The sequence below is a fragment of the Mustela putorius genome, unplaced genomic scaffold, assembly GCF_011764305.1.
Source record: "Mustela putorius furo isolate JIRA1106 unplaced genomic scaffold, ASM1176430v1.1 tig00003834_pilon_pilon_pilon, whole genome shotgun sequence".
NCBI classification, from domain to species: Eukaryota; Metazoa; Chordata; class Mammalia; order Carnivora; family Mustelidae; genus Mustela; species Mustela putorius.
In genome coordinates this window covers 116,618,240-116,642,195 of record NW_025421987.1, presented here as the reverse complement: position 1 = coordinate 116,642,195, position 23,956 = coordinate 116,618,240, and the positions used below count along the sequence as shown (strand labels likewise).

Below are 23,956 nucleotides of genomic sequence, written 5' to 3'. Positions count from 1 at the left end.
AATCTAAAACAAGGAGGAGATGAAAGTAATAGAAGAAATATTGTGACCATTTGTTTTCTACTCCATGCTAGTGGTATCAGATCTAAATATTTTTCTGTCCACTATCACACAGGTCCTGGAATTCGGAGAGCACCTCTCCTTCCCGCAATGCACATGACAAATTCTAACTGAAATAGTTGGAAATGTATGTGAATAGTGTTTCATGTGTATCAAAGTAGTTGCTTCACAGGTAACTACTCAGAACTTGATACGACTTAAAATGCTTTTGGGGGCGCCTGGGTGGCTGAGTGGGTTAAAGCCTTTACCTTTGGCTCAGGTTGTGATCCCCGAACCCTGGGATCAAGCCCCGCATCGGGCTCTCTGCTCAGCCAGAAGCTTGCTTTCTCCTCTCTCTCTGCCTGCCTCTCTGCCTACTTGTCATCTCTGTCTGTCAAATAAATAAATAAAATCTTTAAAAAAAAATGCTCTTTATGTTTTCCTGTTAGATATGAATATTCTGAGTGGTTTATTAGCTCAATCATAGCTCAATATTAAAACATATTATGCTTGTATATAAGTATATATGTATAATTATATATTTAATACATAAATTAATATGTGTATATTTAAATAAAAATGTATAGTTAAAGTTATATGTGTACATATATATGTGTGCTTGTGTGCATGTGTGTGTGTGTAAAACTGATGGTTAAGGAAAAAGATACCATAGAAATTATTTATCTGATCAGGAAATTGAGGATTTATGCTGATTTTTATAAATGGAGACTTAAAATATTTTATGTATATATAATGTATTATAATAATTATGTATGTTCTATATAATTATATGCATATTTTTACATGTATATATAATTATATTTGGTATATATATATATATATATATATATATATGATTCCCAGTTCTAAAGCATACATGGTTTTGAATATTTAACAGCTGCAACCTTTGATTATTTTGAACTTCAGTTTTGTCATTTGGAGAAATGAAAGATTAAGTAGTAGGTTAAGCTGTCAGGCTGTCAGACAGGACATCTGTGACTATTTGATAAACCCTGAATGCATGAATGGATTAAGTGCAGAAGTTCAAGGTTAAAAGTGTTATATTACAGAGAGAACACTCTCTCACTCTGAAGGAGTATTTCAAAATATTGATTTAAAAAGTATCTTCTTTGTGAAGATCCTCTTTCTGCAGGGTCAAAATAAACAAACTGAATGATATGAACATGCTTTAAAAATTGTCTTGATTGACTGCTTTCAAAGAGCCCCAATTTGTGTCTGGAGGAATTTGAGCAGCTCCTCTGCAATTCACTAGGTTCCTTAAAAAATACATACCTCACTTAGTGAACCCATTGGGCTAAGTACTATACATACAATATCTAAAAAGATAGGCGTTGAGTGGCAACTGCTGGCTTCGAATATTCTTTTTTCTGTATGAATTATTAAGATGAACTTTTCCAAATTTTATATTTTAATTTGATTTTCAGAAATGCAAACATTTAAAGTGAATGTGTCATACTCTGTCACATAATCTTTATTAACAAATACTCCATTAAGAAATGGGTTACTCTTTTTTTTTTTTCAAATTCATGTTTGTACTTTTGTGAGTATAGAGCTGTCTTGTGAGCAGACCAAAGTAATATTTAATGTTTGCTCGATCTGTAAAGCATGATGTGTGACACAGATAAAAATAATACAAAATTATTTATTAAAACTCACTATTATTTGTGTTCACATTAAACCATATCATTGATTTCCACCCAGACATGTTTTACTTTGAGTTTTCTACAGACGTACTGACCAAAAATTCATTTTGGTTCTTTAACTTTTAATCAAAAGAAATTATTAGTAATGCTGAACTCAAGTCATATCTATCACCAAAGTTTTAGGGATGCTTTCTCTAAAAAAGTTTAGACACCCACACTCAATATACTAACAGGTGGACAATAAAACACATGTACGGTGTGCTCTGGTGAATGCAGACTTGTTATTTTTTTGCTTTGATCTATGTTTGTTTTAACATCTGCCCTTTATTTTCTGACTTGTACTACTTTCTATTTTAATTGGTTTGCTGATTCAAACTTGCTGCTGTTGGCCTTGCTGTTGTTAAGGAACATTTTCAAAGGGAAGTGAAAAGAGTGGGGGAAAACACTGGTTTTATTAATTTGACTCCAGCTGATTTTATACCTGGAAACAGGAGAGTTAATGGTTTTCTTGTATGGTTAATTACATCTTGCGCCAATGGCTTCTGTTGTAGGCATTAAGTCACCCACCTTGTTAGCAGATCTACTGGTCTAGTAGGGTTAGATTCACCATCAGGGAATCATTTTTAAAATGTCTACCTTGTGTTCAGGTAACTGATTGAGGGCAGGATGATGGATGTGTCCAGCTGACCAGAGAGGTGATTGTGAGATTTTTGAAGATTATTCCTATGGGTCTCACTCTGCTTTGAAACAAAATGGCAGGCAAGTGAGTGGCACAGACATGAGCTTCTCTTCTCTCTTCTGTCCCTTAGAGTTCTTTTCCATGAGAAAGGAAAAATCCCACTGTATTTTGTTTTCGTAATGCTTCTTGGATTTTCACCAGCAGGTTTTTACAGTCTGTTGCTTGCCTCTCAGATTAGAAGAATGCTGGCATATTTTAACGGTTTCCTAGGATTCAAACAGCCTTTAATTAACAGCAAATTGATGTTTTGGAATGTTACCAAAATATGGGAGACTGAACACTGAGATGGGCTTCTTTCCTTCCAGCTTCTGAGTGCATGAAGTCCAATAATGGGGAGTGAGGGAGAGGAGTGGGGGCGCTCCCTTGCAAACAGCTAGTTGCCTACTAGTATGCAAAGGGTGTCTTTGTTGGCATAATATTCCCACTGCTTGCTCATTGGTGGCCTTCTAAATTCCACCTACTCATGACTGGGAAGGACATAGGTAGTCATCGAATGCTCAGAGCTACCAGCGTGCTGAACAGTTCAGGGATGGCTGGGTTTGTAGCTGGGTTTGTAAGTGGGTTCACTTGTTTTAATCCTCCAGCTGCCAGGTCAGTAAGGTGTGGCTGCCTGTCTTTGTGGTTAAGTTTCTTTTCCATGCCAAGTTCATGTCATCTTGCTGCCAGAGTTTTGGATGTGGTGGAAAAGAGCAGTTCTGTAAAATAATTGCTTAGACTGTATGGGTGTTCTGAGTAGAAGTTCCTTTTCAAAGAGGGGTAGGAGTGCAACGAAGCAGTTTTCCTTTGGAATCAAGGGATCTTAGGGAAGGATTTGTTGCTGATCCGATCCAGAGCTTTAGCCCAGAAAGGAAAGCTAGATTGTGGAGTATGAAATGTTTGAAATGTTTACTGTTACGTACACAACTGTACAGTTATTATCGGAGGGGCGAAAGGGAGCAGCTTCACTAGCTCTCTCTGCCTACTGGCAGGTCGTCGGCTCACTGGCCACTTCATAGCGGAGGCCACTACAGTCCCTGTCTTGTTTTTTCCAGTGACCCACCAAGCTGGCCTTTGGGGCTCAAAAGACACCTTGATGGTTTTTTCTTTTTGTCTTTATCTTGCACAATGTCGCTGATGGCGCCCTTCGCTCTCCTCTCTGCAGGTGGTACATGCCAGAGCCCCGCTCTCCCAGCCCTGGTCCGTCCACCAGCCCCTCCTCTGCAGCCTTCGCTGGATATCAAACCCTTTCTTCCCTTTCCTCTGGACACTGCGGCCGCAGTCAACCTCTTCCCCAATTTTAATGCGGTAAGTCCCCAGGTCACATTTGCATATGGCAGAGTGGTTAAGTGCCAGGGGTCCTTTGGCGTTGTTGCTATTGTCGTTTTTCTGTTTTTGAAAGAAAGGATTATCTTAGTTTTTGAAATTAATGCTCATATAAAACGTTTTGTTAGTTCTCAGAGGAGAGTCTGCTGCAGGGTCTTTTCAATACAGTAGTTGAGGTCATAGGGTTCCTTTTTTATAGCTGAGCCTTTGGGACTTGTTATGAACAATAAATTCATTTGGCCACAAAGCTGTAACCTTGGTTCAGAATAGAAAAAGAAGAGTAGTCCTGATGTGCGGTGAATTGGCCACTGCCTCTATTTTGCTGTTATCATTTATTCTGTGGATTGTCAGAATGCCACAAGGTACTTTGTTGCCTGCTTATGTAAGGTCCCCAGAACTAGGCCCCTTCAATGAAGGGAAAATGAAGAGATTTCATCCAAGTGGGTTGATCTTGAGTTCATGTTTCCCATTTAGTGTCTTTCTGGGTAATACTAACAATTCCATTATTTTGTTGGAATATATCTACATTAAAACTTAATGAATTTGTTAAAGAGAATGTTAGCATTCAAGTAGATGTCTAAAGATTTAAATGTGTTTCTTCTATCTGGGTGCTACACTTTAATTTTCAAATTTGTTGCTTCTTTTCTTATTTAATAAAGAGGAACCCAATAATCACAGTACTGATGAATTCCATTTGCAGAGTACTTTTTTCTTCCTTAACTTACAGCAACTCTGCATTCTGGTGGTAGGTGGGTTTCTTTTGTTGGTTTTACTTTTTTTGTTTTGTTATGTTTTTCCTTCTTACTCTGCTCAGGTTAAGTCTTACTTAAATTACTTTGTTTTGGGGGCTTTGTTAATGGTCTTCTCAACACAAATTCAATTACTTACTTGCTTCTATTTTCACTCCTAGTCTTTGTGAGTTGGCAGATTCCCCATATTCATCATCATCTCCTTTTGTACAAGCACTGGAAGTAGTCTTATGATGAAAATAGAAATAAGGGTTGAAAAGGTTAGAAACCCGTGACTATTTTTTCCTAGTATCATCTGATTCAGATTTCAGCAGTTTGTCATAATAGAGGTCTGAGCTTATCAATGATAGGATGTGTCAACACAACCAAAGAAGATTAAGATGGGAGGTCACTGAATGCCCAGTGATCTAAATAATACAGATTTTCTTTTTGCGACTCCCATGATGGAGTTTTAAAAATCTTCCCACGTTAGATCTTTCACTTTCAGGACACAGAAGTGGGTCTTATTTTCTTTAACAGTACTTCATCATGGGGACTCTTTTCATGCCAATGAGATGGCACAGTTATATGCTAGTCCTCGCTAAAGGGCAAGGCAGAACAGAATGATTACTTTGCTCTTTTAGGGGTGAGCCGTTTTCCCTGGGAATCCTATTTTAAAATTGATGGAATGTAAGTGGAGGAACATCAAAATCACGTTTCCCAAGGAAAGATTTCTAATCCTAGGTGTTTCAGTAAGAGTAGAGGAAAAATTGCTCAGCATCAAATTCTCTGATTTTTAAATGACCACCCTCAAGTCCCGTGAGTTCCCTTTCTCTGCTCTTCTGTTAAATGGTTTCCTGGCACAGTCTTGCTTCCCAGACACCCAGAGATGATCCATCAAGGTGTGTCACCTCACCTCTAAACCCACTTGGCATCCTGTCAGCTTTAGAGTGGTTGAGGTGAAATTCTTGGAAGGCTGTAAAAAGCTGTGTTTTAAACTGTCGATTTGCCATTTGAGAAATATTAAAAGCAAAATGACTAATTTGATTGACGACTATTGCTTGTCATAGAAAACAAAGATGAGTGATTTGCTGAGCTATTTGACACTCAGCAAGCCTCTTTATCCTCTTTGCTACAATTTTTTAAAATTAATTAATTTATTTATTACCATTTACTCCTCTTTAAAATAAAGGGAGTAGACCTAATAATCTCTTCCTCCTCTGGAGTTTATTTCATTCAAATATTTGAGTTTTTGTGAGCAAAGTCAGCATTGTGTGATGGTCAAGCCGGACCCTGTAACTAGACTGACTGTGTTCAAATCTCAGAGTTGTTGCTTGTCATCAATATGACCTTGGGTAAGTGATGTGACTCCCATGTATCTCAAAATCTTCATCTGTAAAATGGGACTAATAATTAACCTACTTCTTAGGTATGTGGTAATGCTAATGTGTGTTAAATCATGTAAAACAGCACTCAACCCATAGCAAGCACTGTTTGAGTGCTAACTGTTATGTTCATTCATAGCGTGTAAACTTCTTTTTTTTTTTTTTTTAAATGTGGCAGTTCATTAAGTAAGAGCAAAAGTTTGACATCATTCTTTTTCCTCTGTGATGAAATTTGACTTATGTTTGTATTTATTCCATTTAAATGAGACTCTCTGTTGCTACACATATTATTTCCTTCCAGTGCTAGTCAATCTGTAGCAACCAAGGATTAAGCCACTCTTTGTGTAATATTGAGGGGGAAAAGTCCCATAATCAGGTGGCTTTGGACTCAGAGTATAGAGCATTTCTCTAAATAACAGCCTGACTTCTTGATTTTGTAGCAGGTCTGAATCTCAATCCATGAATTCAAGGTGTCTGAAATATAATTTTTTTATTGCTATAAATTGATTTTTATTCCTCATTCAAAACTCCATTTTATGGTGAAGGGAAATTCAATATAATTCTGTTTCAGGGTGTGCTAAGGTTGTGGAATCAAGCAGGTTATCCATCCAGCTCTTGGTGGGTTACTCCCCTATTCACCAAGTTATTTATCTACAAAGATAGTCATAGATGGTCAGCACCTGGTTAGCATGGCTAGGTAAGCCCCCAGCTCCCAACTTTAGACATACACACTTTACAAGGCTGTTGGTGGTCCGTTCCGCCTAGATGTGCCAAACTGCTATTATCTCTTTGCCAAGAAAATGATGAACCATCTGCCACCAAACAACTTTCCTGCATCTGACCTTGTTGAAGCAAGTTCATGACAATCACAGACTGACTGCCCGTTATATTCCCCCACTGAGGCTTTGTGTATGGTATCATCTGTCTGTTGGGAACAGGGTTGGGCAGAATGTTGAAGGAAAAAATATATATATATAAAATAAAATCATGAAAACATAAAATGGATATCCCTGATTATTATCTTTCCACAAGAGCATAAGCCACTGGGTTTGGATGTAAGTCAAGTAGAATAATGAAACATCTGTAAAAATATGCATAGTTAGCAAGGAAAGGAAAACAGGTGGCATATCTGAGCTTGGAAGAGGATATAAAAGAGGACATTCGATAAAACCATTTCCCTTGTTCTTCTCAGTCAATTTTTAAAGATTAGCAATAGAAACTATTCCCTTAACCTAAGGATGTCATATCCTGGTTGTTTCAGTAGCTTTCAGACAAGAGAGAGCTTTCCTTGAATTCCTCATGTACCCCCTAACCCTCAATCTCTTAAGACAATGTGGAGTTTCAGTACTCCAGAAGTACTCAGGAGTACTCAGGATCGTTCTGATCCCATTCTGTATCAGCATTTCTCGAAAGGAACCAATCCTGGAAATAGTCAGATGGTGTTTAGGAAAGAAATATTAGAAAGTAGTATGAGTTTGGTCCATTTAATCAATTGCTGTTAATAAGTGCATCACTACGTGATAGGAATCATGATAGCAAAAATTATATTTTGATGCCTGCCCTGAAATAATTCAATTTATAAAGGAAGCTTGAACAAATAAATATTGGTAAATATGGGTGCTTTTATGAAGAAAGATGTATAGAGTAGAATGGCAGGCTGGGGTCAAGAGTAGAAGGTTGTGTGGTTGGCTTAGTGAGGGTTTGGTGAGAAAAACAAAAACTATTCTAGGCATGCAGACAGGAAGGGACTTAATGTAAGGATTTAGGTGTTTTTAAAGCCTTTGGAGGTGCTATGCAGGCAAACAAAGGTCAGAGAAGGCTACTGTTGGCTCTCAGTTTTCATGCTTGCTTTCATGGAATCAGGAAGTTGCAGAAATACAAGATGCTCAGTAATCCCAGTTACTTTCATCCAAATCCCATGAAATGCCTCTCTTTATGGGGTCCGTGCCTGAATACTGCTAGCAGAGACCCGTGGGAATGTAACCCTAGGGCTTCCAGTCCTTGCGATGTGCGGGAGAGCACAGAGGAGGGAAGGCAGTGCTGAGCTGCCAACAGACTTGACCTGAGGACAGAATGGAAAGGTTATGCATAATCAGAAAACCTGAGCATGTTTGCAACCATGGATGAGAGGCAAAATCCTTTGGAGCCTCAGTGTCCTTTTCTATAAAATGAGAATGAATACATTTCTCTTAGGTTTGTGATCGGAAGGAGAGCTGACTTTCAAAATGCTGGAGACTGAAGCTGAGAAGTGGCTTGGGTTACTTAGGATATTGTTTACAGTGGGAGCTGATCATCAAAAAATACCTATACTCCTTGACAGTTTTCTCCTTAGGTCTCAGAATTCCCCTCTCTTTTTCATTACTCTAACATATTAAAACTTCATATCCTCCTCAGTAGTTATAACAATAATGAACCTTCAAAATTTTGTTGAAAATGTACAACTTTGGGAGAATGTGTTCCTGGGGACTGACTGTAAGCCTGATCTTATGTCCGACCTCTCCCGTGGCTTTAACCTTCCATTAAAGGTTAAATGAGTAAACTGACCTAATGCACCTGCATATACCAGATTCTCAGTAAACACTGAGGTCTTTCTCCTTCTAGGAGATGCACAAAAAAGAATAAAGTCACAGAGAGGGTCCAAAGGCAGAAAGATAGGCAAATAAAGGAGAGTAACTCTTTGCCTTCAATTAGCCTGGGCTAATACTCTATATTTTTTTTAAGTTTATTTATTTTTAGTAATCTCTGCACCCAACATGGGGTTTTAACTCATGACCCCGAGATTAAGAGTTGCATGCTCTTCTGACTAAGGCATCCAGGTGCCCTATATTCTCTAACATTCAAAAAAAGCAAATCAGTGTAGAAATGTTGACTCTGTGTTATTCCTGTGTCTTATATGATTTCACTAGGGGAGAGGGAGCCAAGGGGGCGACAGGAGTGGGGAGGGAGATGCTGAGAAAGAGAGATCAGATCTTAGCATCTAACTCTACTCTAATTCAACCTATTTCTCAAAAAACAGCAGCTGGACACTTGAGTGTGGTGTTAGTTTGAGTTCAGGAATGTTATCAGTTGCAGGGAGGGGGACAGGAAGGTGAAATTTATGTGATTTATAGCAGTGTTTCTCATACTGTATGATGCTTATGAATCCCTGGGGGAATCGTATTAAAACTCAAGTTCTGGGGTCCCTGGGTGGCTCAGTGGGTTAAGCCTCTGCCTTCACTCGGGTCATGATCTCAGGGTCCTGGGATCAAGCTCCACGTCGGCTCTCTGCTCAGCAGGGAGCCTGCTTCCCCCTTCTCTCTATGCCTGTCTCTCTGCCTATCTGCGATCTCTGTCTGTCAAATAAATAAATAAAATATTAAAAAAAAACAAAACTCAAGTTCTGATTTAGTTGTTCAGGTTCGGGACCTCAGGTTTTGAACATCTGTGGGTATTGGGAGGGGAATCCAGAGGAATGATTAAATACACTGGACAATTCTTATACTCCTGGAGCATATTTCTTCATTCATTCAACACAAGTTTATTGAGGACTGACCATGTGCCAGGCCCTTCAGAATCAGTAGTAAATCTAACAGAATAATTTCTGTCACTGTGAAACTTACTTTCTGATGTTTGTTGGTGGGGTGTTAGGGAGGTTTGAAGTATTGGAAGCTACAGTTGTATGTTGAGAATCAACCTTCTGTGGTTCTGTTTCATCTCCCAGAAATGCTGCGAGCCTCTCTTTTTGGATGACATTGTGCAAGACATTGGCTATAGCTGCTATTTATTAAATGCTTGTTATGGGGCAAGTATCTGACACTATCACCTGCCTCCCAACTGGTTAAAAGCAAAAATTTTCTATGGAACTTTCGAGCTTTTATGTGTGTCACAGTCCCAAAATTGTTAGTGAGGAGAATATATGACTGAGTTTTTTAATTCTCTTATTCATTCAATAATTTATTCATTCTACAAATGCTGGAGTCCCACCAAATAATTCTATAACTTGAGACACAGGCCTCTTGAAAGTAACAGTTCCATCAAAGACATCTTTTATGAAGATGACCCAAATAAATGTAATGGAGAATATGAGGAAGAAGATGTAATTAATCTCTTCTGCATTGATTTACTTATTGGATGTTTACTAAGCTCTGGCTCTATATCTGACACTCTAGCAGACAATAGAAAACAAAAAGAAGAAGGAAGAAGAGAAAGAAGAAAGAGGAGAGGAGGAAGAGGAAGCAAAAGGGCTGAGGGGGAAGTGGAAGAGGAGGAATTTTCCTTGTGTCTATTATTATTGAAATAAGTTGATTAGCCACTTCTTAAAACACACTTCTACCAGTGACTGGTATACAGCTGGATGTTAAAACATTGCATTAGACAGTAAGATTCAGGCAAGCAAGAACTCCATCTATATAGTTTTCTTCATTTGTTGAAAAAATGGGGTAGAGTAGTTTAATCATTCTATGAAGTCTCTGTAATTAAATGCTTAAATAAAGTCCTTTGAAAGTAAATGCTCCCTGAGTTCAAGGGAAGGTGAGGTCACTTGGAGGTGGCCAAGGAAAGCTATATGGTAAAGGTTAATGTTTAATTTGGGAACTGAGATCAGCTCCATATTAATCTGTTTAATAAAGTAACCATAGCACAGAGCCTGGGACAGTACAAAGACTCACACACTATTCTAGAATGAGTGAATGGAGGATAGAGGGATGCATGAATAGACAGATAGATAGATAGATAGATAACATAGAAGATGCTTGATAGATAATAGAAGATAATACAGTTGTGCCATAAGAAAACATAATTGACGGGAATGTTTCAGGAATTTAAAAAATCTAAGTACTCACTGTTTTCATACATTAGATTATTTCCATCTAACCAAAGTTATTAATTTAAGCAATTATTAGGAAACATAAACAAGCGTAACATCAAACCATCCCCTTAATTTACATCCATAATTTTATGTTGGCTCATGCATTTATTTACTTTGGTTATGTAAAAGAACAGTGATGTTAAAATCACAGTGGTTATTTATAGAATGTCCTCTAAAATCAGTATTTTATAATATTCATCAACTCTTTCATGTAAATCCGGAAAGACTTTCACCATGAAATATTGGGAGGCACATTAGGACTCTAGAAGGACAGCACTGCATGTGTGTGTCATATATTCTAGAGCTGTAGCTTAAGCAAGCATTTATAATATCATAATAGGTGAAGGACAAAAATACAGAACCCGAAATAGGAAATGTCAGATTCAAGTTCTTGTTTACTTCAGATTTATACCCTTCAAGATCTTCATTTCCTCCAATCTTTAAAATGGAAGTACCACCATGTTTATTGGCACACGGGGTCTCCTTTCCTTTCAAAACCTATTCTTTACTCTTGCTTTCCTCTGAGGTTCTGTATTTTGTTAACTGCTCCAGCTATGGAGATGCCTCCCATCCCTCAGCCAGTGTAGGAGTTAGAGAAACAATAGTTCAGCACACTTGCACTTGTTTTTTTAAAAGATATTAATTAAATCCAGCTCATAAGTTAGTAACTGCTCTTACTAAATGTTTACAACTGCTACTGTCACTAAAATACGTAGGCAGCCAGCTGGAAATTATGGGTAGAAAAAAATAAGACTGTCTTTCTTAGTCACGATGGGTAGAGGGTATGGAAATTTTTCAGGTGAAAAATGCCATAGTAAATATAATATTGATTGCTAAGTTCCTTGTTCTTTGAAGACAGAGGTAGCAGATTGCTAGCTAGTTTTCTGTGCATTAAGTGGGTCATATTTGTATAGCAAAAACCTCGTAAGAAACATCTGCTTATGAAGTCTTCTTTCATTATATGTTTTCACACTGAAACAAATACGTGATCTTGTTTGCTGAACCCCATAGCTTCCTGTGAAGCCCAAAGCTGTAAAAGTCAAGCCTGCTTATGAAGACTCCAAAACACAAAATAACTTAAATATAGAATATCTTGGCTTGAAAGTAAAAGGCTAATAAACAAATGCACAACACATGAATATTTCTTCTATTCTAACACTTGCTTACTCTTTGAGCAGGTAACACATTTTCCTGTGATTCAAACTGTAAAAAGAACAGCAGAAAAGTTTCCCTTATTCTTTTCCCCTTGCCACTCTGTTCTCCTCTCTTAAGGGACAGTCAGGGTGGTCAATGACTCTTCTATCTTTCCAGAGATAGGAGAATGTATGAATATGTTTCTTTCATTAAAGTTTGTGGCATAACACACATCATATGCTTATTTTCCCTTATCAGTTATTCTAATCATGATGAGCTGAAACTTTGCTTTTGCAAAGAATATATTTGACCTGTTGGCTAGCTTCTTGCTAGGAACTTTTTACTGTTTGATACTGGGAAAAGAAGGGGACCCAGACAAGAGCCCATCTAAGCTCGGAGTATATGGGATTGTGCATGAAGTGGGTCATATTTGTATAACAAAAGCCTCGTAAGAAACATCTGCTTATGAAGTCTTTTGGAAATCCCTACTCCACACTTAGATATAGACATTTTAGAAATGAAATAAACTTTTGAGAGTCAATTTGTTTCTACTCCAACTCACTTATTTTACAGATAAGCCTAGAATAATTGAGAGAATTCCAGTTTCTTGGCTAGTAAGTGGCAGACATGAGAAAAAAACCGAGACTCGTGTCTTCTGTTTCATGAGGATGCTAATCATTGAATCATAATGTTATGGATTGAATTGTGTGTCCTTCCCCGCCAAAATATAAGTCATTGTGCTTTGAATGCGATCTTGTTTGGAAATAAGGTCATTGAAGATGTAATTAGTTAAGACAAGCTCATTAGTGTGAACCCTAACACATTATGATGGGTTATCTTTATAAGGGAAAATTTGGACACAGAGCCACACATAGAGGGAAGACGATATGAAGAGACACATGGAAAACACCATCAATAAGCCAAGAAGACAGGTCTAGAATAGATCCTTCCCTTACACTTTGATTTTGGAATTCTAGCCTCCAGAACCGTGAGGCAATACATTTCTGTTATTTAAGCCACCCAATCTGTAGTACTTTGTTATGGCAGCCCTAGCACGAGACAATTTTTATTTATTTATTTATTTATTTATTTATTTATTTATTTATTAAGATTTTATTTAGTTATTTGACAGAGAGAGATCACAAGTAGGCAGAGAGAGAGAGAGAGAGGAGAAGCAGGCTCCCTGCCGAGCAGAAAGCCCAATGTGGGACTCGATCCCAGGACCCTGAGATCATGACCTGAGCCAAAAGCAGAGGCTTTAGCCCATTGAGCCACTCAGGTGCCCCAAGAAAAGATTTTTAGAGCCATCTAATTTACCACCCACCCAGCCGTCACCAGACTCCATACTACAGTGTTTCTGACAATTTCTAATCCAGCTTTTTATTTCCTATCTGCAGTGATGGTAAATAAGTCTCCCTGGTTGGGGAGAGACCCTACACTACAGGGAAATTTTCTTTATGGAGCTGGTTCAGGCTCCCTGGAGCTCCTAAAAACAAAGGAAAAATAAAACACACAATATATCACATTTTTTAAAAAAAAAGATGTATTGGTCATGAACTGAGTGATAAGAGCTCTTAAGGAAATTTTACATGCACATCTTTAAAAAATCTAATTTCATAGAGTCTTGTGTGTTATAGCTATTACCTAAATAACATGGGTAAGGAAACCTGTAGGTGAGAGAGAAAATAATTTGCCCCAAATCACACAAATACTGATCATCAAATCATGTCAAGACTTAGGTTCAGTGATCAGTGCAATTTCATCTATAACAAAGCTAACTGATCTCGTGTCTGAAAACAGTTGTAGTTTCTTTAATCAGCTATCAGAGCCTTGGTTCTATACTAGTCAGTTAAGTAATCTGTAATTTCTTGGAAGACTTATCTCCAAGACAGTAGGCTGAATAATATTCTGGCATGATTGGACAAGTATGGAAAAGAACATTTAGATTGTAAGTGAGGACTGTATATTATGTCACTCTCATAAGCGTTTATGTTGTAAATGGGCAATCATTGTTAGGGGGATAAAAAACTTTAAATGGCAATAAATTAAAAAAAAAAAATCCACTCCTACCCCAGCGACAATTTAGGCTTCTTAAGACTCAAGACCCATGTACATGCATAAGGGGAAAAAAAAAAAAAAAACTAAACTTAGAAATTAAAAGGTTTAAGTTCTACGTTTAATACTTTCCCTATTGTGAAACTCTGAGTCCAGATTTTCTCATTTGGAACTAGAATAATCATGTTGACCTCATATGAGTGTCTAAAGGTGTTAAAGTTTAAAAGGAATATAGAAATAGTAGATATTAGGGAAGTCCATTGAATCAGAGGTTCTGGTGTTGGAACCCTTATAAGCATTATTCATAATATCCCCAAAGCAATTCCTTTGCCCCTTAAATGTTGAGAGTTAGTGTTTTCCACCCTGTGGTCAAAATGGGTGGGAAAATCCATTTTTATAGCTCAGTACAGGTATAAAAATAACCTTCTTAGACAATCTTTTGAGGAAAGTTGTCTTTTCATATGTCCCCTTCAACACAAATGTAAAGAACAATGTGAATGCTGTTTCTCACTCTCTTAGTCAAAGGAATGAGAACTTTTTCGCCAGCAAGACAGTTTATGGTTTCATGACCTGGTGCTTCTCAAAGTGCTGTTCTCAGAGCCATCCTGGTCCAAAAACTGTTGCCAGGTCTATGACAGGTACAGAAATAGAGAGTGAGCAGCATTTGGAAGTTTTTATAGCCCTGTAGAGCAATTTTACATCTGTTGAAGCCAATAAAGAACTGTGATTTAATTTGGTATGTTTTTTCATTTCATTTTTTCCGGTAATTCATTTTATTATATTTTATAAGAGTTTTGGTCTGTGATTGATGAGGGGAATAGTTGGTCCTTCAGCAGAGAGAATTGAGAAGCACTGCTCTACTCTTATTTTTAAGGATTTGAGTTTCAGCTCCACACAGAAAGTGATGGGGACTTTGAAGCCGTTATTTAGATAATTCGAACGATGTATTGAGAAAGCCACAAATACAATTTCACCCAAATTCCTTTAGTGCTATCCAATTTCCCTTATCCTGGTGAGGTGTGGCAGTGGTAAATGGCACTCTCTGAAACTCTTAAATCAGGACAGTATCAGTCAAAAATAAGATAATATGCATTTTGCCTTTCTCGGAAGCTTAACCCCATGAGGCACATTTTATCTTGAGTTTGGGTGAATATGAAAGAGGTAAAGTTAGCAGTTAATTCTTGAGCTTTCCTTCCTGAACACTCTAAAATGGAATTTATTTCAAGGACCTTACTGAGGGATTTTCAGAAACTAAAGGAAAAAAGAAAAAAAAAAGAAAAAATAATTTCAATTGACTATATATGGAGATAAGAAACTAACTTTATTATTTGGATTTCCAAATCCAAATTATCGTTTTAAAAAGAGAAACCAGAGAAAAGATAGTCTAGTAGTACAGTAAGCTGGAGACATTTTTGAAGCATTTTTTTCAAAGGAAATCAGACAGAAAAAAACAATCATTTTTACCAAAATATCCTTGTGCTCTTTAGAACAGATGTGCATACCTACTGTTTTAGGACTTCTGTGACTTTCATCACGTGCTACGTTGAAAAGCAATGGTCCCTGCTTTCCTAGGAACTTGTGATAGGAATTATATAATAGAGAGGTAATCAGCACTTTCTGGCACTTTCTACGCAACAGAATTAATATAGCCAAATAGATAGTTTTTGTGTGTGATGGTCTCTATGGGGAGACTGGCTTTTTTTTCCCCCTCAGATAACCTTACTTGTTCTTTAACTAGAAAAAAAAAGTCAGAAAATACTAACTTGTTTTTGAGATTCAACTTAATTAGCTCTTAGACTATCAGGTCCTATTGGCATATCTGGTTTTGAGATCTTAGTTTGGAACGAGGGCAAAGAGATGAAATAGAATGATTTTGAGTTAGAATTAGTTTTTTTTTTTTAATTCTACTTATCTAAAATCATACTAAAACATTTAAAATTTTGAGTAAGGAAAAAATATATATATACACACATGTATATGGATATCTATGTTTAAAACACTGAATCTAGGTATGTAGAAAAACTTCCATATCTGTGTCAAGAAGCTTAATTCACTGATGTTCATTGAAGCAATGTTTTATTAGCCAAAAGAAACAGACAAAACAACTGCATGACAACCAATATGATTATCAATAGGAAAATGGATAAACATTGAGATCTACTTAATAAATATATCAAGAGGTATTTGAAATAAAAGAATTGTTTTTACATGGAAATATCATAAAAGCAAAAGGTGGGACGGAGAGGAAGCACAACTCGCACAATGTGTATAGAACTATAGAACATATGCACATATGCATATTTTAAAATCATATGGCAATGTGATTTAGAAAGAAAGAAAGATTGATTTATGGCATATAAAAACATGGGCTGGAAGAACACACATCAAATCCTTATTTGCAGAGGATTCTAAGGAATGAGAAAGAGACAATATGGCTGGTGAAGGGGTACAAAGAAGACTTCAACATGTCTATAATGTCCAGGTTGTGTTGTTTAAAAAAATAATAAATTCTGTAACAAGGGAAAGAGTTGCTAATACTTAGTTTTTCACTCTAGGTGATCAATACATAGTTATTTATAATACTCTATGTACTTTATGTTTTAAAAATCTTTTCAAATTTTATTAGTTGCAAATGTCTTCAGCAAAATACTTTATTGCAACTTATGCTATATTGCAACTATAACATATGATTAGTTTAGGGCTTAGCCAATATTAATACTTAGATGTGCCGGCTTCAGACACAAGTCTCGATTTTCTGATCAACATGTTTCCAATTCTGAGATTTCTGTATCACATTTATGATTAGGCTTGCTCAAAGGCTTCTCCTAAAACTATTTAGATTAATACCCAAATAGAAAGGTTAAATTGTTGCCTCTTGTAACTTTCTACTATTTATTTTATTATTTTTAAAGATTTTATTTATTTATCTGAGAGAGTGAAAGAGAGAACAGACGTGGGGGGGTGCAGAGGGAGAGGGAGAAGCAGACTCCCCACTGAACAGGGAGCTTGATGCGTGGCTTGATACCAGGACCCCGGGATCATGACCTGAGGTGAAAGCAGACACTTAACTGACTAAGCCACCCAGGCGTCCCTTAACTTTCTAGTGTTTAGAGGAGACTGCACTATCAGAGAATGTATAATCAAGCTTGATAACTTACTCCTAAAATGCAATTCAAATTTACTTATTAAAAATATTATCATGTAAACACTTGCATATTCATCGAGATCAAAGAAGTTAGGAACATTTTGGGGTCTAGTTATTAGTATCAGTTGTCATGGAATTTGATTGAGATGGTGCTCTGCCTTACATTGGGTTTCATAGTATAGGTGGCATGATAGTTTAGAGTCTTTGGCAAATTAATATCACCATTCAAACACCGCCCTTTGATTATTCCTCAGCAATGGTCAACTTTGGGGCAAATTTAAAATGTCAATGTGATGCTTAACTTTCTATTGAAAGGTCTGTATTTTTCAAGGAATGACTTGTAGTTTAGAACCACTGGGTTCTGAGTGTTAGGAAAATATTCATTTTAGAGGTAAGGATCATTGAACCCACTATAACATATCTATCATAAAACTCCTAAATGAGGTTAACAAGTCCAGTTTAAATTTAAAGTTGGCTAACTGGACTTGTTAATACTTGTAATCTACCATATAAATGGTAAAACTCTTCAGCATAGTTTTAGTAATAACTTGTAGGACCTCTCTCCCATTAACAACCACCCCACACAAAAAATCCAGACTGCTGTGCTTACTAACCCAGATGAAACCATAGAACTTTCTTCCACACAATAGAATGAAGTGATCACATATACACTCTGTGGTACACCTGATGAATATACTCAATTTTAGCTGAATGAAAATAACATGAGCTAAAACAGAAACGAGATAATATTTTATAGGTTCTTAGGCCCAGAATTTGTCTTTATTTTTTACTTTGTAAAAAGATTTAAATTGTCAAGATAATTGTAAGGGTCTGAAAAACATATTTGTGTCAAAAATAAAAATATAGGGCGCCTGGGTGGCTCAGTTGGTTAAGCAATGCCTTCGGCTCAGGTCGTGATCTCAGGGTTCTGGGATCAAGTCCCATGTCATCCGGCTCCCTGCTCAGCGGGGAACCTGCTTCTCCCTCTGTCTGCTGCTCCCCCTGCTTGTGCTCTCTCTCCAACAAATGGATAAATAAAATCTTAAAAAAAATAATAAAAGTAACAATATAATTGCTAACTACTCCTTAAAAAAGAAAACAACCCACATCAACATCAACAAACTTTGAACCAATCAACTACTTAAAAAAGTTTGCTGTGTCCAAAGCCAGTACGCTCGTCTCGTCTCAGAAATTGTCAGTAAAGCTGCAATGAGGAGGTAAGACTCCCTGCCTTGTGTTACCCTGGTTAATTTCTAACTTCATTGAAATGTGTTGGGAATCTGTGAGAGGGGAACATGAAAAGCCAGAGAATACATGTTGCTCTCAGAATTCTTTTGAAAGCATGAGATACATGGCATGTGTTATTTTAAATAGTATGTCATTTGCAGATACCTGCAAGCTGTTGAAGGATTTTTAAAAAGTCATGTTTTAAAGACTTTCATGCCTAAATACAGAAAAATAAATGAATGCAGCCACCTCATTCTTTGTTTTTCTCTTAAAGATTTAAAATTTTAGAGAGAGGGAGTGGGAGAGAGTAGTAGTAGGGGAGGGGCAGAAGGAGAGGGGGAGAGAGAATTCCAAGCAGACGCCCCACTGAGCACACAGCCTGACGTAGGACTGGATCCCAGAATCCTGAGATCACAACCTGTACTGAAATCAAGCGTACATTGTTTAACCAACTGAGCCATCTAGGCACCCTTTACCATTCTCTCTTATCTATGTATTTTGCTGCCTATCCTGTTTTCAATTGGAGAAAAAGATCCTTACAATAGTTGGCAGGGAGACGGGTGTTAGCTTTACTCTTAATGGAGCCAAATAAACCTAAAAGAACATCCGGGAAAAAATAAATAAATAAGAAGCAAAGAAAAATGTTCCAAGTTGAATGTTGAATGTTGGCTCCCTGAAATCGGTCCAAAGATTTAAAGTTGACAAAAGGTGAAATTTGTTTATATTTAATACACAGTTCCACAGGTCTGGGGAATGTTGATTACATATGCAGTTCCTCATATTCCACATTTATTTTGGCCACCTTTCCCACATTTTCGGTGTTTGAAATACTAGGACTCCAGGATGCTTGCCTTCTCATCACTTCTTTTGATCTTCTTGCCAACTTTAATGTTTGACTGTAAATATGGTAATTAGCTCTGCAATTACTATCTAATTCCATATTTAGTACATTGGCCTTCTTCAATAGAAGCTGCTTTCTTTATTTACATGACTGGTTGGTGGCCATTATTTTTAACTGACATTGGCAACTTCTATTTTTGATTAGCTAAAGTGGAAGAATAAATGGCTCTAGATTTCTCCCTATGTCCTGAGGAGATCTGTATTAGTTTCTTCTTTTTTAAATTTTTTGGAGAATGACATAAACAAAAATCTTACAGATGTCAGATGCTCTAAAAAACACTTGTTATAAAAAAAATGTATTTTATTTCTACCCTTTTTAAAAATTGTCTATCTGTGGAGCACTGATATTTAAAGACCTGCCTTAAGGAATTCTGCTACTAAAATCATGAATGCATGTTTCGTAATTGTGGACTTTGTTCTTATAAATTTTGACTCTTGATAATGTGAATATGAAGTGGAAATGAACTTTGAGAAATAAAAGAAACATATATAAATACATAAATGTGTTTATCAGGTTGATTGCTAGCACACAATATTAAATCACAACATATGTGAGCTAGTAAGAAATGAATAGAAACAAAACTTTGACAATAGCTGGTTTTATTTAATTGATAATTAAATAAAAATAAAAATAAAATAAAAATTGATAATTAAATTATCAATTTAATTGATAATTAAGTAAAGGTGTTTAATACATAAGGGTTCTGTTGTTAATTTAAATTTTAAGATATAAAATATTCACATGACTGTCATAAAATGGACATTATTTGCTTGCTAGAATTAACATATTTCACAGTACCCTTCAAGAGTGTGGCAACTTCCTAGTTCTCTGCAAACTTTTACTCATTTATTAATTTAGTAAATACCCTGTTACTGTCAGATTTCTAGTTTGGGAAATACAATAATGACCAAGGCCCTGATCTTTCCTTCAAGGAATGTGGTCTTAATCCAGAGAAACTGAATAAATTTCATTTTAGTTCATGAATCAATAAACACATTTATTATGTGACTAATACAGATCTGTACCATACTAGACACTCTCAAGGATGCAAGTAACAGACAATTCATAAATGTTTATAGAATGTTGTAGAATAAATGAAGAATAAAGCTCATAATTTAGCTGAGGAGGCAGGCACAAGAAATCAACATATTTTAAATAATTTAATTCGCAAATTCAATACTACTAACTTGACAGATTGATTCCCTTTAATGAGCTGACTCTTATTTGAACAAAGTCAAAGAATTGAAAAAAAAAATTTCTATCCTATCACATTATTTTTTAGCTAACTTGCATTTATTATAAAAGAGCTATATCCAGTTTTGCATTTGATACAAATTAATTAAATTTGGTCTTTGAGTTATTTAAAGCATTCAATAAAAGATATGGGAGTTCTAAATATTTTCTGGTTCTGAACAGTTGCTTTGCCAACATTGCTCCTTGTATAAATGGAAACTCTCATGAAATGCATTTTTTTCATTATTTTCTCAGAAAGGATATTTAGTGTCTTTGTTAAGGTAGCATTCTGATATAGCTGGACAGCACTTCCTAGGCAAGTTCAGCAAATTTCCATGATGTTATAGCCCTAAGTAGTTTCTGGGGACAGGAGTCCATGGCCACTCCCTTCATAATCTTCCAAGAGGCCAATGTGTTCATGCTGTTTTATAAACAGAGGGACAGAACACCCTCCGGTGACATCCAAATAAACTCTTTGTCTTTCAGAACTTTCTTCTTGGGATGCCAGTGTGGCTCAGTCAGGTAAGCATCAGACTCCTGACTTCAGCTGAGGTCTTGATTTCAGGCCCTATGCTGAGCCTACTTTAAAAAAAAAAAAATTCTTTTTACTTGCCCTCGAGCCTTGGTTTGCCCATGACTGAGTACTATATGGGCCCATACCTTAAAGCTATAAAGAAATATATAATGTAATTTAATTTACTATTATTCATATTATTGTTATAGTGTAGAGCAGTTCCTGAATATCTGCATGCAATTAAATCAGAAAATGTGTTTCTAAAAAAGTTACAGGGAAAGCTGATCCTGCTCACCAGGGACCATATATTGAGGAGCAAGGCCATGGAGCTGAAGACAGTGGGTTTTGGAACCAGAATCTAAGGTTTATATTCTGGATTCACTACTTACTATATAGTGTAGAGGAAGTTACTTGGTTTCCCTGTACCTCTGTTACCTCATCTGTAAAATGAAAGTATTACTACTAACTGCCTCATGAGTTATTTGTGGGTTAAATGAAATATCACATGTATCTTATTTCTTGGGACACACTGACCTGAAGAATATGGTACCGGCTTTGGGCAGTTGGGAAAGCAGCAAGGAAGATTGCTCCTTTGCGATTTCCTGATAGATCTTTTCCAGTTCTTTTGTCATCTGCTAGCATCCTTTAAATCTGTTGAATTCCTGTTGTGGGATATTTTAATCAAGGAATCGTAAAAGACGTGTAAGAATCACACAGGCTTTCACTGGGAGTGGTTCTCATCTCCATTTGTTATCGATATTTATAGAAGACTAAAGCTATGAACGAGATCTTGATTCCCTGGTCTTCTCACCTCGATTTTTGTAAGAAGCAATTTACGCTGCAGATCTGCAAGAAATAATCGCCCTCAGGTACCAGCGACTCTAGACCACCTAAGTCTCTCTGGGTCTCACAGTCCTTCAGGCTCCTCTTTGCATGCAAAACATCCTCGTAATAGAGATTAAATAAAGTGCTCTCCAGATTTGTCAAGTCTTAATGAGAAAAATTGCTTTAGAATAAGTTTTAATAAAGCATCTTAAGTAACATTTTAATCAGTTGAAGTTTACATCGTTTTTCTTAATAGCATTCATATGAAAAAGATCAATGATTATTTTATTCTGCTAAGCCTATAAAATTGGTAGTGGATGACATATAATATTATAGCCCATAAAATCTACAGTTAAATGTAGGCAGTTGTTAACCTGTTTTTTAAAGCTACATTTAAAATGAAAAGTGATGTACTTTAAGGAATTATTTGATTAAGCTAGTCAGGAATATAGAGGGAGAAGCACATTTTACCACCCCAATTAATTCTGTGGGTAAAAGAAACAGACTTACAGATAATGAAAATGGAACAAAATCATTATTTTAGGAATTCAGCTGTGTTAATGGGTATTATATAATTAGCTGTGTTAACGGATGTTCTTCAGAACTGAAAGCACTCTTGAAAAATAAGCAGGGGTTTGTTTTATCTGGGTGGCAAGTATGGAAGGAAGGAGGGAAAGAGCGAAGAAAGGAAGCAAGAAAGGGAAACAAAGAAAGAGAAAAAGAGAGAGGTGGGGAGGGTGAAAAGAAAGGAAGAATTGATTCATCACTGTCACGTCATGATATTCTGCCGAAGAACTGTAGGACTAGAGATGATTTACAGTGGGACAGTAAGGAAACTCTCATATTGAGGTTTTGTGTTATTTTTATTACATGTTATTTAGGCAATCGCTTTAAAAGATTAGTGCTTAGAAAATACCTATAATTTCCTTAACAGCCATATCAGAATTTGGATAATAAGAATTATTCTGAACATTTGGATTGTCTGTAAATTTAATATTGAAAATCTTAGATCTGTCTGTACTTGCTGTTTTCTTTTTTTTTTTTTAAGATTTTAATTATTTATTTGACAGAGACAGATCATAAGTAGGCAGAGAGGCAAGCAGAGAGAGAGAGACAGAGGGAAGCAGGCTCCCCGCTGAGCAGAGAGCCCGATGCAGGACTTGATTCCAAGACTCTGAGATCATGACTTGAGCTGAAGGCAGAGGCTTAATCCACACCCAGGTGCCCCTATACTTGCTGTTTTCTTTGAGTATTCTGTGCTGTTTAAAAAGGAGAAACTGCCTGTCACTAAGAAATTGATTGCCAATTAAAAATATCACTTGTAGCATGGTATAAATGACATATTGCAAAATCACTTTGGACTTTGGACTGGCTCTCTGTTCTCTCTACCCTTAACTTCAACAAGCCCTAGAATTAGACAAAGACAGGCTGGGCAGTGTGGATATGAACAGGCAACAGCACAGCCCTTTCCACTGCTTTCTGTTTGTGACCTGGCATACTGAAGCCGCTGGCTCTGAATGCTGGTTGAAACATTGCCGAATAGTACATGGAAAGAAAATGAAGAGAGTGGAAATGGGAGGAAAGGTTAGTTTCCTTCTTTGTAACTTTGAAGTGGGTAGAGCCTATAGCATGGTCAACACTATCCCATTTTCTCTAGGCTTGACCTGTTCCCAAGTTGCACGATTTGCCATTTTTCCCCTATTGGTGGTCAACATGCTGTAGATTCTCACTTAATATTGGCTGAATGAATTAATCCCAGTTACCACTGAAAACAGTCTGTGGCTGTTAAGTCCTCTTTCATATTTGTAACTTACCTTCGAAAATAGAGATCTGGGTTCAAATTTAATTGCTGCTCAGCAAGTGTGGTTCTTGGTCCATTTACTTCACCTTCCTGGGCAACTGATTCCTCATCTAGAAAATAAGGATGATAATGTGGAACACCACAGTAAGCAAAACCTCCAAAGTAAAAACTTTATACCATTAAGAACAGTCCTGAATAAGTAGGTGCTCAGTGAATGGTGTTTTCCTTCCTTCCTCATTTTCCTGAACATAACCAAATCCATGACTGTGTTTACTTCCATGGCCTATCTCTACACCCCCAAATTTTATATATATGTATGTGTACATACATATATATATATATCTTCATGAAGTTTTGAAAAGAAAAACAAATTTTAAAACTCTTCTTGAATTTTTTCCTTCTTAAAAAAGTATCTGAGGGA

The 23,956-nt window shown here is 36.6% G+C and overlaps 1 protein-coding gene across 2 annotated transcripts in view; it reads left to right on the top strand.

Annotated features, from left to right (window-relative positions):
• The window catches only part of ZNF385D (zinc finger protein 385D), a 908,018-nt gene that overhangs the window by 677,627 nt on the left and 206,435 nt on the right, over positions 1 to 23,956 (top strand). For both annotated transcript variants that reach the window (XM_004754365.2, XM_004754366.3), the window contains one exon: positions 3,581 to 3,723. In XM_004754365.2, the coding sequence (XP_004754422.1) occupies positions 3,581 to 3,723 (143 nt within the window). The remainder of the gene's footprint in view (positions 1 to 3,580; positions 3,724 to 23,956) is intronic.